At 43.5% G+C, this 26,678-nt stretch overlaps 1 protein-coding gene and 1 long non-coding RNA gene across 5 annotated transcripts in view; one reads left to right on the top strand and one right to left on the bottom strand.

Annotated features, from left to right (window-relative positions):
* Window positions 1-1,346: 1,346 nt before the first annotated feature.
* Window positions 1,347-7,413, bottom strand: LOC116963206. Its single transcript, XR_004408025.2, has 3 exons — window positions 7,194-7,413; window positions 2,518-2,595; window positions 1,347-1,598 (listed from the first exon to the last, which is right to left on the bottom strand). It is a non-coding gene; the product is annotated as an uncharacterized LOC116963206 (long non-coding RNA).
* The window catches only part of ACSL1 (acyl-CoA synthetase long chain family member 1), a 40,572-nt gene continuing 20,326 nt past the window's right edge, over window positions 6,433-26,678 (top strand). The window contains exons 1-6 of one of the 4 annotated variants that reach the window (XM_032999206.2): window positions 6,527-6,556; window positions 10,824-10,891; window positions 15,778-15,998; window positions 22,817-22,931; window positions 23,311-23,375; window positions 24,613-24,714. In XM_032999206.2, the coding sequence (XP_032855097.1) occupies window positions 15,804-15,998; window positions 22,817-22,931; window positions 23,311-23,375; window positions 24,613-24,714 (477 nt within the window). In that variant the 5' untranslated portion in view covers window positions 6,527-6,556; window positions 10,824-10,891; window positions 15,778-15,803. Of the gene's footprint in view, window positions 6,557-10,823; window positions 10,892-15,770; window positions 15,999-22,816; window positions 22,932-23,310; window positions 23,376-24,612; window positions 24,715-26,678 lie in introns of all 4 variants that reach the window. The other 3 variants (XM_032999205.2, XM_032999207.2, XM_032999204.2) reach the window with 3 other exon arrangements.

Raw genomic sequence — 26,678 nt, 5'->3', positions numbered from 1 at the left:
CCTTTTATTAAAAATATTCCCAGGGCTCATCTTCCCCACAACATTAACCTGTGTGTTGGCTCTAGCTATTGCCCTGTCTAAACACAGCTTGCACCGAAGTGCGAAGGAGCGTGCAACCTCCGTTTTGTAGCCAAAAAGGCTACATTAACTGAAGTGTGAGCTACTTCGGCTGCCAACCTGAGCTCCCTGCACTTAGTCGCCCTTTCCCACAGGAGCCAAGCATGGGAGCAGGGCTTGCCACATGTGGGAATCATACGGTTTTTCCAGAAGCCTGTGCTTCAGTGTCTTTTTGTACTCGGTGGCTTACCTGGGTGGCTCCTGTGGATCTTCTCCCTCTGTTGAAGCTAGGCAGCTGATAACCTCCGAGGCCTGCTCGCCCATCATCTTGGACTGGCCTCTGCAGGTTTGCCTTGCGTGATACTTGACAGGCTCAGGCAGACGAGATGTGGGGCCATCCTTTCAAAAGCAGAGCTCTGTTTACACACATGGTCTAAGCGTTGTGACATAGGTGTTATATGAAAATGCAAATGACAGAACTGATGTACATCTTCCAGTATGCAGATGTGTTTTGTAAGAAATAAGGAGGAGCCCAAATGAATCCTTGCAGTGGTGGAGCATGCTTTTTAACTGGCAGGTTTGGGGAGGTGAGCACACTCAACTTGAGATATCCTTTAAAAGCAGATGTTCCTTGCTGTGACATCTGGCCTGCACCCAGAGCTGAACTTGGGTTTGTGTACCAATACTCATTAGAAATAGTTGCAAGGAGGTGTGGGAAGAATGTGAAAACATGCTGTGCATTTGGAGGTCATTGCTGGTGAGGGACATTACTGTAGTCTGGCACTACTTGGGGCTCTGCTGTTCGGTTCTGTCTTAAACGTCTGCTGGTGAACTGTAAACCCTACCAAATAAAACTTATTCCTTTTGTCAGCCAGAAAAGATTGTGCTTGGGATATGTTCCAGCAAAAGAGATGATATTTTACTTTTTGATGCAGACACTTTGTTTCTTAGTCAGAGTTTAAACATAATAAATATTTAACTTCTGAGCTTTCTTGCTCTGATTATCTCTGTGTAATATTTTACTTAATTTTCAGTTAGGCAGATGGAACATTATTGTTGGTTTATATATTTCTGCAATATAGCTTTATACATTGCAGCTCCTGTTCTCAAGTAGATTTTAGAAATAAAACATGCAAACTTTATCTTTTTTTGTGTAATGCCTTTGACTCTCAAAAAGATAGTTACACAGAGGAACGGTGATTTGGGATAATATTTTACAAGAGGAAAAGTGAACGTGTTGGCTTGTTTGTATTGCGTTAGCAGAAACAGCCAGCAGAACATCCTTTTTATGTTTGTGGTTTTATTTAAATAACTCTCAAATTTGAAAAGCTTTACATTGATTGTTTGGATGAAGCCAGTAGTAAACTTGCTAGTAAACTTGCGCACCTGTACAGCTTGGAGGAGGAAGCAGAGGGAAATGCAGCCCGTGAACGAAAGTTCAGAGAAAGAAGGACTGGAGGCAAATGAACCAGCTTTAACAGAATTTAATCCACTGTTGCTTTACGCTGGCTTTTCCAGTCCCACGTCATTACACAGGAACCCTGTCATTGGAGGAAATAATATTTTCGTTAGCCTGACATAAGCAAGCTGAATCAGTCATAGCCAAGTTGTCATCTTTTTAGTGGACAGGTTACTATTTCCATAGGACTCCTCTATCTCCTTCATATCTTCTGGGGTTCAAACTGACACCCCAGTGCTGTGGGAAGGGCAGTTCCTATGTGCTGAGTGTGAACTAACCAGGGACTTTTTCAGTTCATACAGCTGCTGGTTATCAGAAGATCCCAAATCATAAGCTACATATTTATCTTCAAGGGGGTAGGGAGCAGGAGCAGTAGAAATACTTGATAAACTGAGACAGTGACAGAAAGTGGAAAAAATAGTAGGCATAGCTGAAAAATCCCTCCTGTATTTTAAAAAAACCACAAAATCCTCAAAACCCAACAAAGTCAAGTTTAAAAACATGTACTTGCTGTTTAATTTGGCTTTCTAGTTTTCTTTCTATTTTTTTTCTGAAAAATACCTTTATATATATTTGTGTATGTATGTGTATATATGTCTCTTTTCTGGTATGCAGTAGAACTTTTGCAAATTTTTTCTTTCCTGTGCTTTTATACAGAGGATTTTGTAAACATTTTATTTTCCTGGTTGGGTATCTCAATGTTCAGAAGACCTGCATTTCATGGAACTCAATATACTCATTACTTCCTTACTTCTGTCTTTCTAAGTTGAAGAACTGTATAAGGTAACATAATGAGTGTGACCAAAGCATGGTTTAGTCTGGCTCTGCGCAGACCTTTATCCTAAGCCCTGTCAGTGCAGCTCACTGATGACATCAGTATGTCTGAGTTTGTGCTCATCTGTGTGTGAGGAAGACAGATGACTGTGGTCTTCAAGAATCCCCCCAGATATATTTTTCTCTCTGAGCTAGCACACAGTTTCTTACTTCTGGGAGGCTCTTACCTTTGGGATATTTGCTGTTGTGCCCAATATGATGTGTTGTTTCTTAGACGAAAATGCACCCATAATAATGACATAGACCTGAAAAAAAAAGGCATAGAAATAACCAGATTCAGCTGTCCTCAACAAACCAGTTCATCTGCTGTAAGTCAGCAATATCTTATTCTAATCTCTTCTTCACACAGTACCTTTTTTGTCCCAGCTCTAGCTGTCATATAACCTCAAATAAACTTAAGTCCCTATGTTCACCACTGTCTTTTGATGTGTGGCAGGAATACCCCATGTGACATGCAACCAGACACATGCCATATATTTCTGTGAGAGCGGAGAGCACCGGTGTTGCTGCCAGGGCCCTGGGGACACTTGTAGACCTTAATAGACCTGAGCAGCTACTCCTGGGACCTCCACCCACACCCCTGCCAAGTGGTCCAGGGGCTCCACTTAAGCTCAGGCATGGGCCATGCCATTCCCAGTCCTGTCCCTTGCTCTGCCAGCATTCTGATTTGTTTTTTTCTGGATGGAGCCTGGAGGGACACTGCAGGTAGCTTGTCTCCAGCCCTGTCTCCTGGATGAGCCCTAGACATGTGTCCCAGCCTTGTCTTCAGTCCTGGCACTGGCTCCTACTGCTCCCCACTGGGTGTCTGCGTGGACCCCAGCCCTGACTCATTATCTCAATTTGGTGAGGGCTCTGAGCAGAACCAGTCGGTGTCACCTACACGGGTGCCCCGGTACCACATCTCTGGGGACAGCATTGCCTCTGCTGGAGTCGCCTTCAGCTCCTTGCTTGCTCCCTGCTTTGGAGTGACCCCACTCCCCCTTCCTGCTCCCTGGCATTTCCTATCAGGACTTAGATTCCCTTTCTCAAGTGTGTGAAACAGTTAGGAATGAAAACCAAAAATTATTCCATTTCCCACTATGAAGAGGGTTGACAAGACATAAGTAACTATGCCTGTTCCATGGACCCAGTAGCTCATGTTTTTTAATTGCAGTATATGCTAGACACTTTGAAGTGCTTATTTACATAACATTTCTTTGTTTTTCTTCTCTTGAGATTCCACACAAGTGTTAGCAGATGCAGATACAGTATGGTAGAAGGCTAGGCAGTCTGTTTAGTATAAAAATGATACAGTTCGTATGGCTCTCACATGGTACACTTGGGATAACCTGATTCAGTAAAGTGATGTGCATGCCCTGTAAATCAAAATAAAAAGAACACAACTAAGTATTATTTTTTTCTGGCAGATGCTTAATTTACATTGTCAATGATAGCCAATACATGTATATAAGAACAGCACTTTGATATCAGTATTATTGGGAAAAGCAAATGCTGGTGCTAAAAATTCTATAATATCCATCCATTGCTGAAATGGAAATCCTCTGTTTTGGATGTCTATTTACAGGGTAATTGTCCTGTTTGCATAATGGCCCTGGAGGGAAGAGGGGTCTGAGAAAGCTGGTTGATTTTTCAAGGATCACCACCTCCAAGCTCAACAGTGGCCCATCCCCATGGACAAGTAGTCAAGCAGAGACGATCCTGCTGTTCTACTCAGCACCGGTGAGGCCACATCTGGAGTGCTGTGTCTAGTCTGGGCTCCCCAGTACAAAAGGGACATGGACATACTGGAGAGAGTCCAGTGAAGGGCCATGAAGATGGTAAAGGGACTGGAGGTTCTGTCGTATGAGGTGAGGCTGAGCAAGCTGGGATTGTTCAGCCTCAAGAAGACAAAGGTTGGGGCTAGGGGTGATCTCGTTGGTGTATATAAATGCCTATTTTGGGAGCAAAGAAGATAGGGGCAGACCCTTCTCAACAATGGCCAGTGAAAGGACAAGAGGCAATAGGCACAGACTGGAATACAGGGAATTCCCTTCAAACAAGAAAGGCGGAATGTCTTTTTGGACCTCTTTATTTACTTATTTGGTTTATCTGATGTACTTAATGAGAGTGGATTTCCCTAGTGAAATGGGGTTAGAGCCCGTATGCCCTGTACACAGATAAAAAGAGTTGGTGACATCTCAAATATAACTAAAACGTGTATGTAGTTCCTAAAAGGCCCTAGCCCTTGCTGATCCACAGGAGCCCCAGGTTCCCTAGCTCCCCTGTGTAAGACAGGCCAATATTGTCATTGTAGATTTTGTTTATGTACAGCTCCTACTTCTCTGTTGCCTACGTATGTTTTTCCACATAAATTTGGTTGAGACTGGGTCCCTCTCTTTTCTGATTAGCTGGAAAAAAGCCAGTTTCAGAGTAATGTAGTCCCTGGTTGTATAGTCTGATGAGTGTCGAGTAGGAGTAGAGAGGTGATACTGAGCATTAGTGAGATGCATATTTAAATACTGTGTAGCTGGGACTTTTGCAATTTCATGCTGATGACAGGATTAATGAAAAAGTATGTATGAGAGAGAGAGAGAGACCTTTTAGAAACCACCTTTCCAATGAGAGACAAGAAAAAATCAGTCCACTGAGGTTTCTCTGAGAGGGCTAAAAGTTGTGGTTTATGGCCTTTAGAAACACAGATGTGCGGAAAGATGTGATAATGAAGGATTAATTAGCATAGTAGATAAAATCGTAATGAGTTTTGGTGTTTGGCAGATGGAACCTAGATGCATTTGTGACAAAACATGAAGTCACCAGTGCCTGAGATGGTGTGTTTCTATATGACCTGGTTCCTTTATCCAAAACCCCGGACATAATGCAAAAATCACTTGTCAGAGTCTGGCTGTGTCTACATGACCATGAAGTGTGGTGCAGCAGCAACAAACCAGCAGAGCCCAACCACGGCAGAGCAGCTGATGCCCATGCTGCCTGTGCTTTGGCGCTTTACTCGCATGAGCTTTAGTGGTGCAGTGGACACCGTGCCCATTAGCAGCTGTGGTCAGCCAGATGCACTCCTGGATTATGTGCTTCCACTTCCTTTCCTGAGAAAGGAATTTATTTTGCTTTTCTGAGCCCCTCCACAGCGTGAACCCAAGTGCAGTTAAATTGGGACTATCAGCAGCTTCAGAAATGCCCTCCTCCTTTGTGCTAAAATGTGGATATAGGCTCATTTCTTTGTCAAAATTCCTGTTTTGCAGGAAGTCTTATGCTTGGTATACTCTAGTATAAACTGAAGCATCAGGAAACAGTGGTTGCCTTGATGTAAAATAAAAGTACCTCCAATAATTTATAAAATATTTTATATATAGATATATGAATGTGTATAGTCTTAACTCACATAGACACTTAAAATAACCCAAATATTACCCACAAAACACAGGAAAACTATGGCAATGCGGCGCATGCAGTATGGTGGGGCTTTGAGATGCGGGTTTATGATTTACAGGTCGAATGGGCTGATGAAGCTTACGGCCAAACCAAACCCAGCCAAGGTAACTGCCAGAGGTCGCCGCCACGGCCTCGGCCGCCTCTGCTTCACCCAGCTGCACCTCAAACCCGCAGCCCCCCTCACCAACAAAGTTCAGCAGCGCTGAACAGGTGACTCCCCGGATTGCAGCAAGGTCATCGTCCTCTTCCAGTGCTTTCCCACTGAGGCGCACACGTCCTTCTGGCCTGCTTATGCCGGATGCGGATGCCTTTTGCAAAGCCCTAGGAACAACCTGCCTTGCAAGCTGCCGCCTCAGGTTTGTAAGGTGCGAAGCCCCGCAGTGCCAACACTCGCCTCCCCGCCCTGTATGCTTCCTCTGGAACGTTTGCCGGCGCGTACGGTGTTTCCACCGCCCTCACCGGGCTTTGGTATATGAATTACTGCGGCACCCCCAGCCCCAGGCACCCGGGCGGTGCCCCGGGCGGCCGGGCCGGGCCGGGCCGCGGCCCCGGGGGGTGAGGCGAGGCGGCCGCGGCCCCACTGCCCGCCGGGCGGCGCGGGTGGGAGGGCGGGCGGGCGGTTCGAGGAGCAGGAGGGGACGGAGGAGGAGCAGGAGGAGGAGGAGGAGGCGGGCTCGGCACACGCACACGCCGCTCCCGCCGAGCTCGGCTTAAATAGGGCGGCGCCGGGGGAAGCCGCGCACAGCCGTGGTCGTTGTTGGCCGCCGCCGCCGCCGGGAGGTGAGCGGGGCTTGGGGGCGCCGCTGCCGCCCGGGGGTGAGGCCGCGGGCCCGGCCGCGCTGAGGGGCGGGCGGCGGGGCCGGGGGCTGTCAGGGGCGAGCCGGCCGCCCCCTGCCCTGCCCGGCCGCGGCTGAGGCGGGCTGGCTCCGCCGGGGCCTGCCGGAGCCGCTGCCGCCCGGCCCGGCCCTTCGCCACGGGGCTGGGGCGGCCTGCGCGGCCGCTGTCACCTGCGGGGCCGGGCGCTCGGCGCTGAGGGGCGGCGGGTGCCGGCGCCACCGATCCCCTGGGGCTGCCTCGCTGGGGCTGCGGGGCTTTCTGGCGGGATCAGCGGTCCCGGGAGCCGGCTTGGCTTCCCGTCGCACAAAAGCCTCTTCAGGAAAACGTAGCCGGCTGTCTCCGGCCTCCCCCCACCCCCCCCCCCCCACCGCTCAGCGCTGCGGCAGCTCCGGCTGACAGGGCATTGTTCCTGCCCCAGCGCTGCCCTCTCCCCCCGGCTCGCCTCGGCCCGGCCCGGGGTAAACAACCGGGGCCGCGGGGGGGTCGCCCCGGCCGGCCCTCGCTCCCGGAGAAGCCAGCCCCCGCGCTGCCCGGCCGGGCAGCAGGTAGCAGGCTGGGGAGCGCAGAGCCGAGCGCTAACCTGAGCGGTGTCACGTTGAGCGGCTGGACCTTGTCTTCAGGCAGGTTGTTCTTACGGGCACAGGCGCGGCGTGTACTCGGAGCAGGTTTTTCTACCTTCTGAAGCAGCTGAGAGCGCGTATGGAAATGTCGTGTGAGGCAAACTGGCCTAAAATGGAAGGTTTGAGTGGCTTTGACTTTGCAGGCCTCCTCTGCTGTTAGATGGGACTTGCGGTGCTACAGCTCAGGGATTTAGCCTGGTTACACGGTGCTTTTGTTCTAGTATGCATACATTTCTCGTTCCTGTTGAACAGGAATTGCAACACTTGAAGCCTTCTGAATTTCTAAAGGACATGTCTGTGAGCTGTCTGGGGTATTATAGACACCCTCTTGGACCTAGTAATCTGTCTAAACGTATGCCTCACTTGGGTTTAGAGTCTGAGGTACAATGGTCAGGTCCTGTGATAGGAAAGAGTGACATCTAAAGAAACTGTTGTTGAAGCCCCATGGTTCTGTACCTGGACCACAGAGCTATTCTGTGTGATGTTGACAGTTTTTTTTTTTTTTTTTCATCAGTGTTGCTTTACAGTGAACCATGCACTCCCCTGAGCCTGCTCAGGAGTGTTTGTGTCTCTGTTTTGGAATGTGCTCCCAAACTCGCAAGCTGAGGTTTCTCAGCTCAAGAGGCTTAGATCAGATTTTTTTGGAACAAGAAGTTCTGAGTGTAAGAAGGCATTGAGTTTACTGAAAAATATCCTTCTTTTTCTCTTGCAACAATAGCAGTATTAATAATGCAAAAACTGAAGTACAAGGTTCCTCATGGAACCATACCGTTCCTGCCTGATTCTTTAAAGTGGAGGGATACCTAGCTTACTTGTATTGGCGTATGAAAATGTCTGAGGATGGCTGATGGGGAAAATCTAGAGCTTGTAATTACAGGTAGCTGTTGTGTGTAGTGTACTCTGTTCAAGGTCTCGAGCAAATGGCCTTCGCCTATTCTGAGGGCTGTGTAAGTATTATGAATTTGAAAATCAGCTTCTAAACTTGATGGATGCTGTTTTACAACTACAAATAGGCCAATGTGAGGTTGGAAATAAGTCTTCAATTCTTGAGAAGCAATCCTCCAAGTAGCCTTTTGCTTCAAGGGCAAGTAAAAAGTTGGTATCAGTGGAAGACCAAAACCAGTAATTCAAAATGGAAGGGAAGACAAGTTTGAAAGGGTTATCTGGGTAAGTAACTCCTGTTTCTTGAGTAGAGTCTCTGTAGCTGATTCTCCTACCTCATTGCTCCACTAGAAATGAATACTGCATGGGATTTTTTGGAGGAGATAGAGGTGCATTATACCTTCTCTGTCCTGGGTGTGTTGATCTCCAGTGGGGAAGAGTAAGCAATTTCTTCTCTCTTTCCCCTTCAAAAAAACAGCGCTTTGACTAATGTGAGCAATAGAAGATAGTGCTAGGTTTTTGTTTTGTTTTTCTAAATTTCAGTAATGCAGGTGATTGAGAGGGGTAGACTCAAAAAGGCTAATTGAACAAAATTTTTCCAGTGTGCAGCAGAGAAGGAGAGAGAGATTCTGGCCCACAGGGATACGTTGCTTGATAAATTGGGCTTCTAGTAGTCTGAATAGACTGCCTGCCATATCCTACTTCCCTGCTGTGCTTAAATTACAAGTTCAGATATGTTAGATATTTTAATATTTCAAATGTAACCAGTGGTAACCCCCCAGAAATCCTCACAAATAAGAGGGGAGATGGTTTGTTCATTGGTAAATGGTTTTGCGTGGGAGTTTACAATGCTGTGTGGCCCAAGGAAGCACTGCTGTTTGGCGTTGACCTTTACAGGCAGTAGGCTGAACCCTGGCTGCAGATGGAGGGGCTTGCATTTCTGCAGATCCTGCCTGACTTCTGGAACAAGGTCACTTGATAACACAAGGCTTCTGCTCTCTCTTGCTGCCTTTCATGTTGGGAGTTACTCATCGACAGAGTCAAATAGGATAGTAAAATACTCCTTTTTGGTTAGGATCTGAATCTTAGTGTAGTACTGGTAGTTTATCCAAAACTGACTGAAAACAGCTTGCCTGGTTTTAGAGAGATTTAGGAGAAACGCTTTTTGTTTTTGTAGTTGGACTGTTTAAGGCTTACAGCAGAAATGCATGATGTCTAGTTTGCAAAAAATTACTTTGGCTTCTTGTATGAATTATTGTTCTTAATCCCAGAACTCTTAAGCTTTTTAGTTTGATACTGCAAGTGCCTTGTTTTGGAAACTTGGCTTCTACAGTTGGGCTGCACTAATAGCCTGGTGAGGATGGATTAGTTTCCTAGGAAAGCTAGAAGAAAATGCTTACTATCACCAACTCTGAGGAAATACAGAGATACCTTAGTACCTGAGGTCAAGAGGTTGCTTGGTTTGTCATACTCTTCCTTGTGATGCTGGTGTTGGGAAGTCACTCGGTGAACCAGTTGCTTCTCGTAAGTACTTACTGATCTGCCCAGTCTCACAGTGTTAAGGGTTATGTTTTTTTTGAAACATCATTCTGAATGTAAACACTATCTAGCGTGATGCAGTGTGGCTTAGTGTGCCTGACCCAGGTTGCCTCCTGCTAGACTTCAGGTGATAGAAGTATGAGTAAGAAACTCTTTCTTGCAGAGCCACGGGCGAGCACTTGAAGCATGTGTTAACTTGATGTTGCATCCTGGGTGTTCTGAACAGTAGCCTTTACCTGGGAAGAATAGAATGAGAAAGTTGGTATGATCTATTCAAGCTGTTAATGCACAAGCAAGCTGTTGGTTTGTAGCAATTTGCTTCTGTAGGGTGATTTTCATCTAAACCGTATTTGGATTGATATTAACAGAGTAGTGCCATGATGTACTTGCAAATCAGAGTTGTAGGGATTCAATTCTAATGGATAGTAATTTAGGCTGCAAAACAGATATTTGTAAGCATATTCTGTGGTCTTTGAAGACAAAAAACTGATAATACTCTTACATGACATATGTTTGTGTATAGGCATGGATCAAAGGAAACTTGAATTGATCACTGTCTCAAAGATTTTAGTGGGAAGTATTGGTTTTACTTAATATACAGGGTTACCAAGTGCTGCTGGAGGACTGTAATTGCACAAAAGGCATTGAGCAGGTTCTTGTCATGTGGTTCAGCTCCTGCACTTGAATAAACTCCAGTGACCTCATTGGTGTGCACTCAGATTACTTGTTGGACACCATTAAGAGGCAAGAATCTAGCTGTTGTTCCATTTGATTGCAAGAGGATTTCAGCCAAATGTCTGAGGACAGGGCTGTGACTTTCCTTGTAGATGGAGAACAGAGCTGTGGCACATCAGTATCAGATGTAGTGCTCCTTAAAGGTTGCAGCAAGAATCTTAATTTCAGTTGCAGCTTATGAAGTAAATCACCGTGGACCAACTGATGGGGCTGAATCCAGCTTGTAGGCTGCTTTCCTCCACTCCTGCTGTGTCCCAAATGCAGGAAGAGAAACTGAACCACTACAGGATGCTCAGTGGTTGCTCAGAGCCAGACTCGGGCTGAAGGGAATTGAAGGTGGGGGAGTAAATATTTAGGACCTGCTGGTTTCTCTCTGTTCATGGGATGGGTTCCTTGCTAACAGCTTTTTAGTTCCTCCCACTTTACTGTTGCAGGAAAGTTACTGCTTTAAAAGGAGGTCTTGCGGCTCTGAAGCCTGGCTGGGTGATCCAGGTGATTCTGGGTAAGATGAGACATACTTAAGTTTTTTTTCATTTGGGTGGGGGGTGGGTGGAGGAGGAGGAGGCCAGAGTGGTGGATTAGACAGTTATTTGGTTTGTTCAGGAAAGTCCTTTGTGAGGAGTCCTTTATGAGACTCGTATCATACATGACATGTCAGGCTCCACCCTTGAGACATCTTGCTGTTGTATTACACAAGGATTAAACTGAGGATTCTCCTTCAGGTTTCAATTACCTGTGCTCCTTTGCTGTATCTTGAGGGTGGCTGTGGTTTCCTTGCTGGTAATGTTTTTGGCTCTGTCACAGGTGGTTGCAAGACCTCAGTCAAGTTTACTGCCTTGACTACAGGGCAGGGGGAGAAAATCTTGGGAGGACTTGCATGCAGCGTTTGGAATTGCATGCTTAAGGTGTAGTATTACAACAGTCCATCCCTTTCTGCAGCTGTGCTGTCTTGTTTCCTTCTGGGAGCTAATGGTCATCCAGACAAGAGTTAGGTGTAGCTGAGAACTAGCATCAGAACTAACCTGGGAAGAATGGTATTTGCGAGCTCCCCTCTAATGTGACTGCACAACCAACCAGATGAGTGCCTGGCCAGTGCAAAGAGGGTTGTGGGAGCACATATCTGGGACAGGTTGGACTGACTCAAATTTAAGATGATTGTAAGTGCACTGTGAGATTAGGATTATGTATTTTCTTCAGACAAAGGGATTTCTCTTGTTAATAGCCAAAGCTATTTGTTGCACCCTCTTTTATACTCAATAAAGAAGCTAGAACCTGATTCTGCGCTTGCTCTTTCAAAGGATGAGTGGAGAAGGACTTAAGTTAAACAGAGATCCGTGGGAGCGGTGCAGCGTATTCTGTAATGGTAAGAAAACAACGAGCTGCAATAGCAAAGAACTGTCAGGATAACCCAAAGGTGTTTGGGTGGCTGATCTCCTACACCAGCTCATCAGAGTGAAAGCATCTTACTGCCATATTGCTCATAATAAGAGATAGGCAACTTGTCTTGTAGCTTGCTTGTGCTTGTAAGAGGCTGTAGAAATAACACAGCCACTTTTATACCGTGTGGTGGACCTGCCTTTACGGCAGGTCACTGCAGTGCTGGTGTGCTGCTCATCTAAATGTTAGGATGGAGAGGAAGAGAGGCCATTGGGTGTTGAGGTTGTTTTCTTTGCAATATGAAGCTGACGGCTGCTCTCCTGTTCTCTTCTGTTGCACTCGAACGATGTCTGGCTATGGATAGACAATAGGCAGACTGCTGCCTGCTGTAAATAGCCCATTGTATGCTGAGAGTAGGAGCAGCAAAGAACGGCAGAGTCCTGCCAACTTGGGTCATTGCCTTGAGATACTGGCTCTGCTGTAAAGAATGAGTCTTGGGTGCTGCAGGGTGTGTGTGTGTGTGTGTGAGCAGAGAGAGCTGGCTTTGTCTGAGCATACAGAAATCCTTAACTGAATTGATATGATGAGTTCAGAGGGGTGCTTTCATAGGCTGGATTTGGGAACTGCTGTTTCTGTGGAGGTGGCTAGGACAGGTAGTTATCTCTGAAGCAAATTTGCCCTGTTGTTAAAACTACTTTCCCATATCTGTCTATTATTGTTTGTGAACCTACAAACAAACCAAGGTCTACTGGTTGTATTGAGGAAAAAAGTGCTTTTGACCCTAAATGTTCATTCTGCTCCAAGCTTTTTTGCTACATGTAGCAACCTGAGTATTGCCGACTGGTATTTATCTTACCTGGGATCTTCTTCCTTTGGTTCTCCAGCTGTGACTTCCAATCATTTGCTGTGTCCTGTCCCACACTGGGGCTGAGTTTCAGTCCATTCCCTGTGGTCCAGATCCTGTCTGGATGAGAAGCAATTGCAGTACCTGAGTTTGTAAAGAGACCATGGCTTTTTTGCTTGTCTTGAGTGAGCAGACTTAGCTGGGTCTTTTATTGAGGAAAAGGACTGAAAGCCAGGTCCTGGCTCCACTGGGAAGATCTTTGTGTCTCAATCTAAAGGCTCTAAACAGCCCTTCTTGGCCACGGTAAATACCTTGGATGCAATTGGAGCATGAGACCAGTAAATACTGAGATGAATCAGAGACGACTGGGAGGCACTGAAGCCTTCTTTCTTGATGGGGTATATTTGGATGCTTATGCTAAGAATGTGATTTTTATTCTCCCTGTTGCATCTGGCTTTGTCTTAAATACAGAAAACAAGAGTTGATACAACTTAGCAGATAGTGTTAAAGCTAGGAATTGCTTAGGCTTGCAGAAGACTGTACTAACCTTGTTTTTTGTGCTGACGAGGCAGAAGGTATAATGAAAAAGTCATCCCTCAATATAAATATAAGCAGTAAAATGTATCATTGCGTAACTGATAACTTGTGTTATAACTAACTGCTGAAGAAAGGTTTTATGTTACAGGCTGCTCTACAAACAACTGGTCAAGGAAATGAAAAGTAGTGGTATGCATCTCTTTCTTTTCACCTAGGCTTAAATCAGAGCAGCTCCTTGACTACAGTGGGATTCTTATGTGAATTAAAGGATCATGTTTACTTCAGTTCTTGGTCGGTGTAATGGCACCACATCCTTTTGAAAGAGTAACTCTCTAATTAAATTTCATTCCTAAATCATATACTGTGTGTGCAGGATGCTTCATGACTAATGCAGAGAGGAAAGCAGGTATCTGGTTTTAAAGGTCAAAGGTGGTTACTGTGGGGCTTGAGGAGGAAAGAGCTGTTTGCTCTTAGCCCTTACATACTCTATAGCCCCCTTTTTCTAGTTTTATAACATGATGTCTATGATATACACAGAATTAATTTATAAGCCAAGACTTCCTTATTGGAATGACTTTTTATTCTTACTGTTCATCTGTGTATATTAAAAATTAAGAGGTAGTTTTTATGCCTGCAATGCTAATGAGCATGATTTGATGCATAAAAAGTAACAGTATGGTAATCCTAACTGTTAAGTCAGTAATTGATTCTTTTTTTAAGAGGTTCTTTGTTAATGTATTCAGTTCTTCTCTACCTTCCATTACTACACCCTGATGTGTTGTGGATTTTGAGTATAGTCTGCTGTGTATCACAGTGCAAATAACCAGAAGGCATTTCTGTAGTGGCCCTGCACTGCGTATCTAGGTGATGCAGCCCTGGACCCTGAGGCTGTGCTATAAAAGGGGTGGGGGAGAGGGCAGTGCCTGCAAGCTGGGGAGTGCTCCGTGGGTCTGGGACCCTTCCAGAGATGAAACTTGATTTCATCTTGACACTGCCTCCATCTGTGACCTTACTTCAGCCTGTCCTTCTGCTAACATTGGGAAACCCTAGGCCCTTTGAACTAATTTTATGGCTTTCTTTTTTCGCTGTCTAGCAAATCCTTGTCCAAATAGTGGTTAGACTTTCTGTGAACTAGACAACTCTTCTGCTTGCCTGGTTGAGTAACTGATTGCAGCAGTAAAGATTTCAAGGGCGGACTGTAAACTAGAGGTTTTCCTGTAGAAATAAGAAATCTTAGCATGGTACTGTTAGCTTTAAAACTAATAAGCATAATTCTGCCTGTTTGGATTTCAGAGTCTCCTACGCTGCCATCCTGCAGCGGTCCATTGTTACACAGTGTGTTCTAGCTATTTAAACGCTTATTTTGACATTCTTTAGGTCCGTTGTTTAATTTTTACTGCCCGTAGGAAACGGCTGGACCTAAACTATCCGAGTAAATACATCTCAGCTCTTCAAGCAAGCCGGGAAAAAACCCGCTGCTTCACCCCCACGAGCAGCCACGGTCGGCGTTCCCGGGGTGGCAGGAGGCTGGGCGGGCGGGGGGGGGGGGGGTGAGGGCGGGGGGGGGGGGGGGGGGGGGGGGGCAGGCGCCCTTGGGCGGGCGGTGGGGTGACTGGGTGCCGGTTGCCATTGGCCCCGGGCAGGCTGGCTGCCTGCTGCTTACCTCTCACCTAGTGGGCAGGAGCTGGGGGGTTTGGCATGTGACAAACGTCCCGGGAGACCTTGGCTGTAGAGGAGAGCACCAGCTGAGCTGACTGCAATCCGTTTTTTTGGGTGGTTTGGTTTTTTTTTTTTTTTTTTTTCCATGGCTGGTTCTCGCTGTGGAATATCCGTGACGGCGAGCGCTGGCAGGGAGCAGCCCCTTTCGGCTCTTCCTTCTGTGTGAACGTGACAAATCAAGTGTGCTTCCTGTGCTTGATTATATTGCTGCTGCCTTGGGCCTCCTTAGATGCTGCTTTAGTCTGCTTCACTGACAGAGATAAATTGCTGGAATGGTGCTGGGAGAAATAGGAAGCTTGCTAGCGTAGAGGAGCTGTGGGAGGATATCAGCTTTGAAGGCAGCTTGCTGTAGTGAGATTTTTGTGTGTGATTGGGGGGAAGAGTAGAAAAGAGAGAGAAAATTTATTTTACTGGATTTGAGATGAAAAATCCTGTTCCTGCTATGCTACTATAGGATTAGGGTGCTCTCTGTTACGGTAATGCAGGCAAGTTAGTACCTCCTAGTCCTGCCCTCCCTTTCCCAGACTTCCCAGTTTGACGCTTATTGATTAAACAGTCTTGTAATACAGCTACTCTACAAATAACTATTTTGCATTTATGAAATGCTGTCCTTTTTTTTTTTTTTAATAAAAAGTGTTGTTAAATTGCAGTGTCTGTTAAAAGCAATATTAAAACCCTGAAGAAATAGCTTCCTGTCAGCCCCACCTGTTTTTCTGGAGTATGAACCAGTAATTGCTTGCTTACTTAATTGCAGCACAGAAATATAAAGGTATTGCCCATCTAGTGGCAGATCAAATTATTTGGATAGTGGGAAGCCAGTAGAACAAAGCATACATCGCTACCACAACAATAAATCGAAAGGGGATTTAAAATCTTTGTGTGTAACTTTCTTTCATATCAACAGATTCCAGCATCAAGATAGCCACACTGAACTACAATGCAAGCACATGAGTTGTTTAGACACCTACGAATGCCAGAACTTGGGGATGTCAGACAGTACGTGCGCACCCTTCCGACAAATACGCTGATGGGCTTCGGTGCTTTCGCAGCTCTCACGACCTACTGGTACGCAACAAGACCGAAAGCGCTAAAACCACCATGTGATTTAGCAATGCAGTCTGTGGAAATAGAGGTGAGTGTCACTTGATGAGTGCTGTCGTTCACTGAATTTTGGAGCCTAAAGGTGGCATTGAGAGAGACCAAGCACTGATTTATATAAGAGTGTTTCTAAGCTTGTAGTGTGGAGGGGATAGGTTTCAGGGCTTTTTTTTTTTTCTGAAATATGCCTTGAAGTCAGTTTTTTGTCTTTCTGAATTTGAAAAGCAGTTTGAGGTTTGAGGTCATAGTGGTAATAACTACAGTGGGAGAAAGACTTTTTGCTGAGAAAACTGAGCTTCTGATCACAGTGGTGGCAGGAAACCTGTGCGTGTTAGAATTGGCACAGTGTAGTTTTCAACTCCTGGCCATGTGTTTAGGTGATGACCTACTAAATTAGGTCTTGGGGTCAGAGTATGTGTGCTGGTGGACACTGATTAAGCTAATACTTTTCTGTTACAATATTGAGTTTATAATAGCTGACAGATGAGACTTCATATTGGGCTATGAGCATGAAGAGAGTACTAATTGACCTCAAATGATCTGTGGAAAGATATGAGTCTTGCCAAGAGATCACAGCCATAAATTAAGTTGAAATTAAAGCAACCACCTGCTAAACTCTGGACAGGCTAAATTTGCTTTTGTCTTACGCTCTTTAGAGGCAGAGTTGCTGCTAGGTGGTGTGTTTTTAAATACTGAAATAGAATATGGAAACAGTCTGACTGGTAGGAACTGTTGCTTAGAAGCAAATACAGACAATTGATTACATGGCTGGGGTTTCCTGAGCAGCAGTTATATCCATTCCTCTGCTCACTGCAGTCAAGATTTTACCACTTATTTAATTCTTTCAGGAGTGCCTCTATTTCTCCAGGGTAGACAAGGTGTTTCCTCCTCTTGAAGGAAGGAGACAGCTTTGAAAGGTGGTGATCTTTGGCTGACCGCTTCTTGTGTTACTCTTGATAGTCAGAAACTACCAGTATAGATTTTTTTTTTTTAAATACATACTTGCAACTGAGGTCTCCCTTTACAGCACATTTTTCTCTGTGGATAGACTGTTATGATCTAATTGTCCTATATCAAATGGAATTAATGTGATTTCTTGTGCTTAAGAGTAGATGTGACTGCAAATGATGTAAACAAATGTGGCAGAGCAGTTTGACATTTACAGTAGGTAAAATTTCACTAACTTTAGCAGAGCAAACTCTTGTCATAGCCTCAGATCAGGCACTTCCTTTGCAGTGTTTCATGTTACAATGTGATAATTGCCAAAAATACCTCTTTTCATGCATGTAGAGTAAGGATTCAGAGATTAGATCTTCTGTTGAGGAGCTTTCCCAATCCTGACTGCAGCCACTTAGACAGCGGGTAGAATAGTCTTGTAGAGCATCATGCTTTTGTGACTGGAATAAATCAGCAGGGAAAGCTTTCCAGCTGTGGAGGGCCTCCCTAGTCAGTATAGATTTCAGAAGATTTGGGGGAATTTACATTGCAAGATGGTAGAACAGTTGCTTTTAACTGTCCATAAAACAAGTGACAAATACTTATTTGCTTGAGACTTTTGACAGCAGTTTCAGTTTACTGCTTTTACCTCTTCAAGCTAAATTGCTTGTCACTGATGGATTCTGTGACTGAAATCATTGTTTGGTAGTATGAGACTTCACTAAACTACTTAATGCATAATTGATCCATATTGTACTAATTAACATCAGCTCTCTGATCAGAGCAAGATGGGTATAATAGCTTTATTTTACATTGTCTCTTCAGAAAATACATTTTAACAGGAAGACTGAACAGTAGTAAAACTTAAACAACTGAGTGTTGGTGTGTCTTGATACGAGCTCAGACTTTGAGACCATGTTGAAATGAGCAAGATCTATCCAGCTTTGTTTATTGACAGTGCAGATACAGCCCTTACTGTAACGTTGTAACCTGTAATCAAATGAGAATGTATGTTTTGAAGCAAGTTTCAGGTGTCTGTTAGAATTGGTACTTTTATATCAGTAGTGAGAATGTAATATGGTGCTTGCGATTCAGTTTCTCACTACATTTTGCATAGAATTTCACTTCACTTATTCCATTCTCTTGTACATGTGTTAAGGTGGATTGTCACTTCCACAGAAGAAAAATTGCAAATACTGTTCTCTAATTACATCTTAATATTTTTTCCAGCTAAGCAATACAATATTAAAAGTCTAGGGAGTAAGCAGTGTGCTCCAAAAAGACATGGCAGAAAGCAGTTCTTTACTATTTTAACAACTAATCTACTTGCTCACTAAAGATAACAATTTTGAACTATAAATAAGCTTCTGCTTAATGCTTACTTGTGACTTATTTCCTTGGCCTCTAACAAAGTTAAATGAAGTCAGTGACTGGAGTAGGTTTCTACATGTTCTGATAATAAATCTTCCTAACTTGATATGGGAAGAAAGAAGTTCCTATTTACTGCCATTCCAGGTCACTTCCTATCTCTGGAAAGCTTTGGTTTGGTAGGTCAGCACCCAGTGACCCATTTTAACAATCACTGAGCATAAGATTGCACACTTAGTTGAATATTGGTGCAAAGAGTTACTGAAAGTATCAGCTCTTCTAGAGTGGATGTTGTAATTAAAAGATGTGGAATATGATCTTCAAAGTATGCACACTACAGTTACATTTCACTGAAAGAAACGCTCTTGTCTTCAGAGCTCCCAACTCAACCTCTCTTCAGAGGAACTTCTCAGAGGGATAAGTGAAAATCTTTCAGGATCCACTTAAATCCCTTGTCTGTAGGAAGGGAGACAAGATTAATGAAAAATTCTAAATGCAGTCTCACACTAGTCAGACTTTCTTGCTGGGACTCATGCTATACTCATTCATGCACTGTATTGTTAAGAATTTCAGTGCTACAGTAATGGTAGAAATAGGGCATTAGTCTTGTGTTTTGCAAAGCTTGTGCACCCTTAATGTCTATAGCTGTAGGCGCATCTGGATCTGTCTGCTTGTAGATTGCTTTTCTGATTAGTGGCTGACAGCTGAACAACTTTGGCTGTTGAGTTGAGTGCAGGTGTATGGCTGTCAAATATATTAAATTTTGCCTTAAACCCAAATGTTTCTATTTGGCTCAAGTTTTGTTAAAGCATGTAGAATGACAGGATATAAATAAACACTCGGACGTCAGTATTCTCTAGTAGTAAGAATTTGGATTTGACTGGCTTTTTTTCCTCCCTTAAGGAAAGACATTCAAATATGGAGAGAGGTATTGAACTCATGAAAACTTTTAAACCTACCTACATTCTCCTGATATATTACCAGAACTCTAGCTTGCCTGGTCTTTCAAGAAACATTTAATTAGATGTGTGCTTGTCTCCCTATTCAGTGATCAATTTAGCTGCTGTGTGCTTACCTAGGGATTAGCATGCTCAGAATTATATGGTTGGTTTGAAAACTCTAGTTTATACTTCTTGCTGCTCAGAATATGCATGCTGGTGACCTAAGCACCACTTGATAGTATGCTTTTCCTTTCAGGAAAATGGAAATAGCGGGTCTTGCCTCTGGGGTGTGGTGGAGCCAACAGTGTGTTTTGACATTACTGCTAATCCTAAGAATCCTGTGTCAACAAAAAGCAAACCCAAGGCTTGAACAAAAGCAGCTATCTATTATGTGACCCAAATGGGCATTGACTGAGTATGCTGCTGTTGTAGAATAAATGTTTCCTCCAACTGCTGCCAAGGTTTTACTTGATGTCCAGCACTTGCTGTATAATGGGTCAATTTCCTGCAACTCCCTGAGCTGCTGCAAGGGTTGCTTTACATGAGTAACCAGAGGCTATTCTCACATTAGTAAGATTTTATTGCCTGGCTCCTTAAGAACACTTTGAAACTGACAGCCCCTTTGAGTGCTTACTTTTTGTGCTGGATAGATGTTAGGTCCCATTCAAATAACTTGTGTGAAATCAGCCAAGCATTCTGGTCCTGAGATTCAGTTGTTTGGTGGTTGTAATGACCAGTGATTTTTAGAAAAGTTGTCAGAACTTTCCCTGATACTACACAAATATTCTGGATAAGGACCCTTTGGACAGGCTCTTAAAATAGTAGTTATTGCTACTGTCAAGCAAAACGTAGACCAATACCATGATATTGCCTAGTAGATGAGTTGAAATTGGGAGCATAAGGTAAGGTCCAAATGATCTTCAGCATATCTAGGTGTATTTCACTGCATCTCTGCAGTATAACATTGAACTGATAGTATTCACACATGGAGCTGGGTGTTTTTCAGCAAAGCTCTTACTCTAGGGCTGTTGAAAATTCAGTTAATCTCACTTTCCTTTGAGGAAAAAGAATAAAGTAAGCAGAACCGTAAGTTGGTTATGTTTCCCTTTACTGAAAAATCATGAGAACTGATGGGCTCTTTTCAATGGTAGTCTGTTACAGAGCTTGTTTTTTCAGTATCCTGGAATGCATCAAGAAAAGTGCGGCCAGCAGACTGGGGGAGCTGATTCTTCCCCTCTGCTCTGGTGAGACCCCACCGGCAGTGCTGTGTCCAGCTCTGGGGCCCCCGACGTAAGGAGGACGTGGACCTGCTCGAGTTGGGTCCAGAGGAGGCCACAAAGATGATCAGGGGCTGGAGCACCTCCCTGTGAGGACAGGCTGAGAGAGTTGGGGTTGTTCAGCCTGGAGAAGAGAAGGCTCGGGGAAGACCTTCCAGTACTTAAAGGGGGCTACAGGAAAGGTAGGGAGGGACTCTTTATCAAGGAGTGTAGGGATAGGATGAGGGATAATGGTTTTAAACTGAAAGAGAGTAGATTTAGATTAGATGTAAGGAAGGAATTCATTGCTGTGAGGGTGGTGAGACACTGGCACAGGCTGCCCAGAGCAGCTGTGGCTGCCCCCTCCCTGGAAGGGTTCAAGGCCAGGTTGGACGGGGCTTTGGGCAACCTGATGTAGTGGAAGGTGTCCCTGCCCACGGCAGAGAGGTTGGAACTAGATGATCTTTAAGGTTCCTTCCAACCCAAACCATTCTGTGATTCAGGAGGACAGTGCTGTCAGTCTTGTGTCTAAGCAGTGGGCTGTCTAAGTCTCTTCCTCAGATGTGGTTAGTGCCTCAGGCCCTGCAAAAACTGTTCTTGTGGTGCTGAGTTATAAGGTGTGTAAACAAAACTGTAGTAGCTCAGATGAGAAGAAAACAAATATTTCTTGGCTGTTGCCAAGGAATGGCTTAGGTTATTATATTTCACCTGATTCGGGAGTTGTAGCACATCAAACATGGTACTGATAGGTTGCTCTTGTTGACATTACCTATGACTGGTCACAAACTGCATTGTGTGATCTTCCTCAGGTTACCTCCAGAGGTGCTAAAACTGGGAAAATCTAGAAGCTGACCTTGGTCATCCAAGATACATGAAACTACTGCAATAAAGCATGCAGTCTTGCTTTTCTTTCCAGGCAGAGATGTGCAGTAGTGATGTGTTCACTTCCTATAGAGTAGATGTTGGTCTGAGTGCAAGTATGCTCTTGAGTTTCTAATGTTACGAATTTTTAGAGGTAAGCCAGTCTTTAACTTGGTTTGGGTCATGTTTACAGTGCATTTCTGCTTGCTGCCAAAGGAGTGGCAAGCACTGCATTACGCATAGCATTTTGCTAAAACAAGTTAGACTTGTTTTAGTGTTAAAATACTTTTTCCTCTCTGTGCCTTTAATGTGCTAGCTTGTTCTTTTCTGCGGACATGGGCAATATGACATCTTCTGCAGATGAATTTAGCTTATACATAAACAGATGCTCTCTGGTCTTCCAGCGTACTTTGAAAAGAGGAAAACAAACCAATGGCCAGAAAGAGCCTATGATTGCATGCAAATAGGTTTGACACTGTGGATGGTGGCACAGTTCAGGCACACATTTAGTTAGTCCAGGATTTGACTTTGTGAAAGAGCCAGGAGTTGACTACAACCACTGATGGGGTCTAGGGTAAACATTGCATAAGATTCTCTCTGTTTAACCAGTGAGCTTTCTGCTAAGAACTTGCCTGCAGGTGTCTGTCATCATAGCAAGACTAATAAATGTAGCCCAACAGTACTTGTGTAACAGCAATTTGTGAAACTTGATTGCTATAAAATGAGATTAAGTAGTCACTCTAAAACAGGCTATGTTAAAATGATGAACTACTAAATTTTTGTACTGACTTCTAATTACAGCTTATGTAAATGCTCACCTGCTGAAAAAAGGTGATTTTAATCCTCCAGCTAGTATTGTCTTGACTGCCTCTAACCAGATTTCAGGAGGAAACCTTTTTTGTAAAATGGAACATTAAATTGGATTAAAGGACTCAATTTTTACCTGATACAGAGTATTTCACTTACAAGAATGCTTGTTTAGGGTGTTGTTGACCACCCTTAAAAATCATGTAGGTTTTAAAACCACAGTTTGATGTGTGATTATGTTTTGTACTCTTAATTAGAAAAGTAGATTAGGATCTCAGCATTAATACTGTATCTGGAGAGCTCTGAGGCTGGAGTGATCTAGAAAACTTGATGGAATTATGCTGTATATTGCAATAATAGAGTAAAACATTTCTAAGAAAAACCCTGTGTCTAGTAAGGAGTGTTAAATGGCATTGTGTCCTCATTTGTTCTGTACCATCATAGGTAGCTGAGGAGTAAGATGGTTTTTTAGTCATTCAGGGAGCAGTCTGACTCTTTAAACAATGTCCAGGAAAACCTTGCGGATTTCTCTCCTGGTGGTGAAAAGAACTGAAATTCTCGCAAGCAGAATTTGCCAAGGCTCATAACAAAACTTCATGGTTGAGGTGTTTTTATTACTTCAGGAAATTCCTGTTCATTTATAATCAACAAGCGTGTCTAACTTTTCTAATTGGTTTTCTTAGGGTGATGAGCATGCTCGAAGGTCCTCTCTTCTTAACAGTGATGAACTGTTGATTTACTACTATGATGATGTGAGAACAGCTTATGATATCTTCCAAAGGGGTGTGCAAGTATCAAGTAAGTCTAAAATTAAAGATAATTTTTTTCAACAATATGTTGAGATATCTTGGTTCTTTTGAAATGCAGCTGAGGACAGGGGACGTCTGTCTAGCAATAGGATAACTGTATTGGATGTGAGATTTTTTGAATGCAAATTTAACTGACTTCTTGTGAAGCAGAACTGTGTAAATAAAGTCAGTGCTGTGTTCCTTAGCCTAAATCAACGTGTTGCCTCCGTCCTTCTCCAGCTTCCATTACTTCTCTCCCCTGCGCACCACCCCACGCCCCCTCAAACAAAAAACTTTGTCCTCTGCAAAGAATCTAGAGGCTTAACACCAAGAGTGTAGTTAGTGTGGTGTCAGGGCTTAAATTTTGAGTAACTTTTATCTTTTTTTAGATAATGGTCCATGTCTAGGTGTTAGAAAACCAAACCAGCCATATGAGTGGATCTCCTACAGAGAGGTAAGTAGTCTCTCTAACTTAGTGCTAGACCTGCTTTTGTTTGCTGACACTATTGATACAGCATCCAGTAACATGATATAATAAATCTTAATTATTTATAATGGTTTAAAGTAGTAGCACAATATTGCAGAGAAGTTGTAGTTCCTATTAGAGTATCTTAAAGGAACAGCCTCAAATATATGCAAGGGGGAAAAGAGTATCTCTTGCACTTACTTGGTTTATTCACATTTTTGGGGGAAATTTTTGGGGTTATGTTGGCAGCTTTTAGCATCTCATTGCTGAATTGTTTAGAGCTCGGCCACTGCCTCTGAAGGGCTGCGGCTCTGAATTAGTATTCAGGGACTCAGACTTCTACTACTTGAGGTGATTGCTTCTGAGTGGCTCATTTTACACTAGGAAAAGTCCCATCTACAGGTGTTACTTGTGCTTCTTGACAACTTGTCTCCATAGTGCTGAATGATGATTGTATAGGGTGTTAACAGACGCGCTTCTAACTAGTAGCATGCTCCTTCATGGTCGCTAAAAATATCTTTATGCAAATCTGACAGCTGTGCGCTTTAGGTCGTTCCTGATTTAATCAGTTGTCTTCAAATTTGCATAAACATTGCCTATTGCATACTGTTAAGGTCATTAAACACCTTTTGTATGTAGCAGGCCTCACTTTTTCCAAGGTGATTTTGCTGGGCACTTAAGGGCAACCTCTATGAGAAGCTTTGCTGTTTGAGCTATGTGACTGACATGGATTCAGGTCATGTGCTATATGGAAAGAATTTGGAAGACTGCCTACCCAGGCTTCGTTTATAGAACTTCCTGCTTTTTGAAGGGAGAAATGCTATTCCCATAGGCACCGAAAGGAGCAGGAGGGTGTGTGTAGCGCTTGTGATTGAGCAGAAATATAATGCTGTATCATTCTAGGGCCACTTCTGGGGTTTAATACAGATAAACCAAAATGGCCTTTTCTGTGTATGTGAGCTTAACACTTAAACTTACACTTAACACTTTCAAGTCCAACTGGATTAAGTGTCTCTTCTATTGCAAGTGTAGTATCTACAGTCAGCGCAGTGTAATGACACTGCAATGTTTAGGTTATCAAGGTCACATAGGACATAGCCTAGAAAACTTCTGTCTACTTCCTACCAGTTATTGGCCTTCTTTTTGTAAAACTTAAGGTAAAATAATGTTGAAGGGTGTATACTAACGAGCTTGCTCTTAACTGTCTTTTCTCTTGCCCTTCCAGGTTTCAGACAGAGCAGAGTACGTGGGCTCTGCATTACTCTACCGAGGCTTCAAACCATCTCATGTTCAATATATAGGAATCTTTTCACAAAACAGACCTGAGGTAATTTAATTGACAGTGTGTACACTGGTGGCCTAGCTGTTACTTAATTGGCCCACTCATATCTGTTGCTTTTTGGCAGTGTATTCAGCTTCCCTCCTTGGAGTCCATTTAGTGTTGGGAAAAGGCTCAAGACTGATATTGTAGACCCACAAAATATAGACACGGCATCTTTTAGCTAAAAGCAAAACTGACAATTGACACAACTGTTGGTATCTTTTGGTTTTGTTTTTTGTGTTGCTTTTTTTTTTGCTCCCAGAGCTGAATGCAGAAGTCTGGAGAGCAGGAAGAGAATCAGGGAATCCAGAACTTAACTCATTCTCTTCTCCTCTTTCCAGTTTATAGAGGAGGCATGTTTAATGGGAAGCTAATGCAATACATAGTGAATGTAATCACCATTTGCTTTCTCTTAAAAAGTGACATTGGAGTACAAGGTAATGGAAAGTGGTTGAAAGTCACAAGGAAGTTTTTAAACCCTTCAAAACACAAAGAAACACCTAGTGATTAAATATTGGGACAAATAGAAGATGCCTAAAGGTCCTATCTCTGCCAGCAGCCCTGGGCACAAAGATTCTGGGACGGAAAACTGCTGATGAAGACAAAAATTGAAAGTTAATTGTAGTTTATTCAAGGGGCAGAAAGTCTAAAAGTGACATAATTAAAGGTCACCTGATAAAACAAAATGATGTTACATACCTGAGGCAACTATGGGAGTACTTAAATTGATTAGCTAGTGTCTATCCACTTTAACCCAGAAGTGGTTCTAGATTGCTGTTTCTAAAAATACTATGAAATATTAAGTAAATATTTATTCTCTAGACTTGTCCACTGAATCTATTTAATAAGACTGAATTTCTCTAATCTGTGTTTATGTGCTTAGTAGCCTGAGCTGGTACTTGCTGCATTTAGCTAGTTCAATCCAAACGTGTATTAAGACAGGAGACTGGTTCTTAAGTTTTGTCAAAAATATGCTGTCCCTCTTGATTAAACGCTCCCAGCTGGATTCCATTATCTAGATCCATCTGTAGTGTTGACAGGGTTAGAAGTTGTATCAGTGTCTTGGTTGTGCCGGACAACAGCTTGCTGTTGGATCTCTTCTGACTTCAGTTTGTCACTGTGCCTTCCTTGCTGTCATTAAAATGCAAGCTGTGTGACAAGTGACCTTGACCCCCTTCCTCCTTTCCCAACCTACACCACAAAAAACTCTAATTCTAGCCATGTACAGATGATGAAAAACACTTTTTCCAGACTCTTAAATCTGCAGTAGTTTGCTGCTTGGATTTTCCTGCTGGAATTCCGGTTCTAACAGCTACTTTTACTTCTGTAATAAAAAAGGCTGGGATATCTCCAACTAGGAAGCTGTTAAAGGACATGGTGTTACAGACTCTTCAGTTCAGTCTCCTGCGCTTATAACATTATGAACAGGAAGTAAAAAAGGGAGCCAGATGTTAGTGTTGTGCCAGTTCGAACGGCTTTTCTGTAGACCTTTGAGTGCAAAGTTTTTGACTGCTGGGTCAGTGGATTTTTCTAAAGGAGAGCATGGTAGTGTGGTCTGCTCTTGGATCAGAGACAAAATGTGCTTGAGTTGCATTGCTTTGAGTTGGGTCAGGAATGAGCTGGAAAGACTTGTTTAAAGCAGCAATTTTAAATCTGGGATTTTCCCTGCTGAAAACTACTGGATGGGTGTTGTGACATCCCCAAAATAATCACTAATCCAGACAGGAGATTATGAGGAGTTTTTTGTGTGAAATGATTCATATTTGCTAGTTCAGGGAAAAAACTGCTGGGGAAATCCCCTAATGGGGAAAATCCCAACATGTTACTTGCTTAGATATTCACTAAAAAAAACAAACTTGGGATTATAAATAAGTTTTACTTTCTCTTTGAGTAACTGGAAAACAGATGATTTCTTCTGCAAGCAAGGAAGTAGTGTTTTGGATTGAGAAAACAGGACAGTAAAATACACA

The sequence above is a fragment of the Tyto alba genome, unplaced genomic scaffold (genome assembly GCF_018691265.1).
Source record: "Tyto alba isolate M040663 unplaced genomic scaffold, T.alba_DEE_v4.0 Super-Scaffold_6, whole genome shotgun sequence".
In the NCBI taxonomy this organism is placed as follows: Eukaryota; Metazoa; Chordata; class Aves; order Strigiformes; family Tytonidae; genus Tyto; species Tyto alba.
Note: the sequence above shows the minus strand (reverse complement) of the source record. Positions and strands in the feature narration are given on the sequence as shown.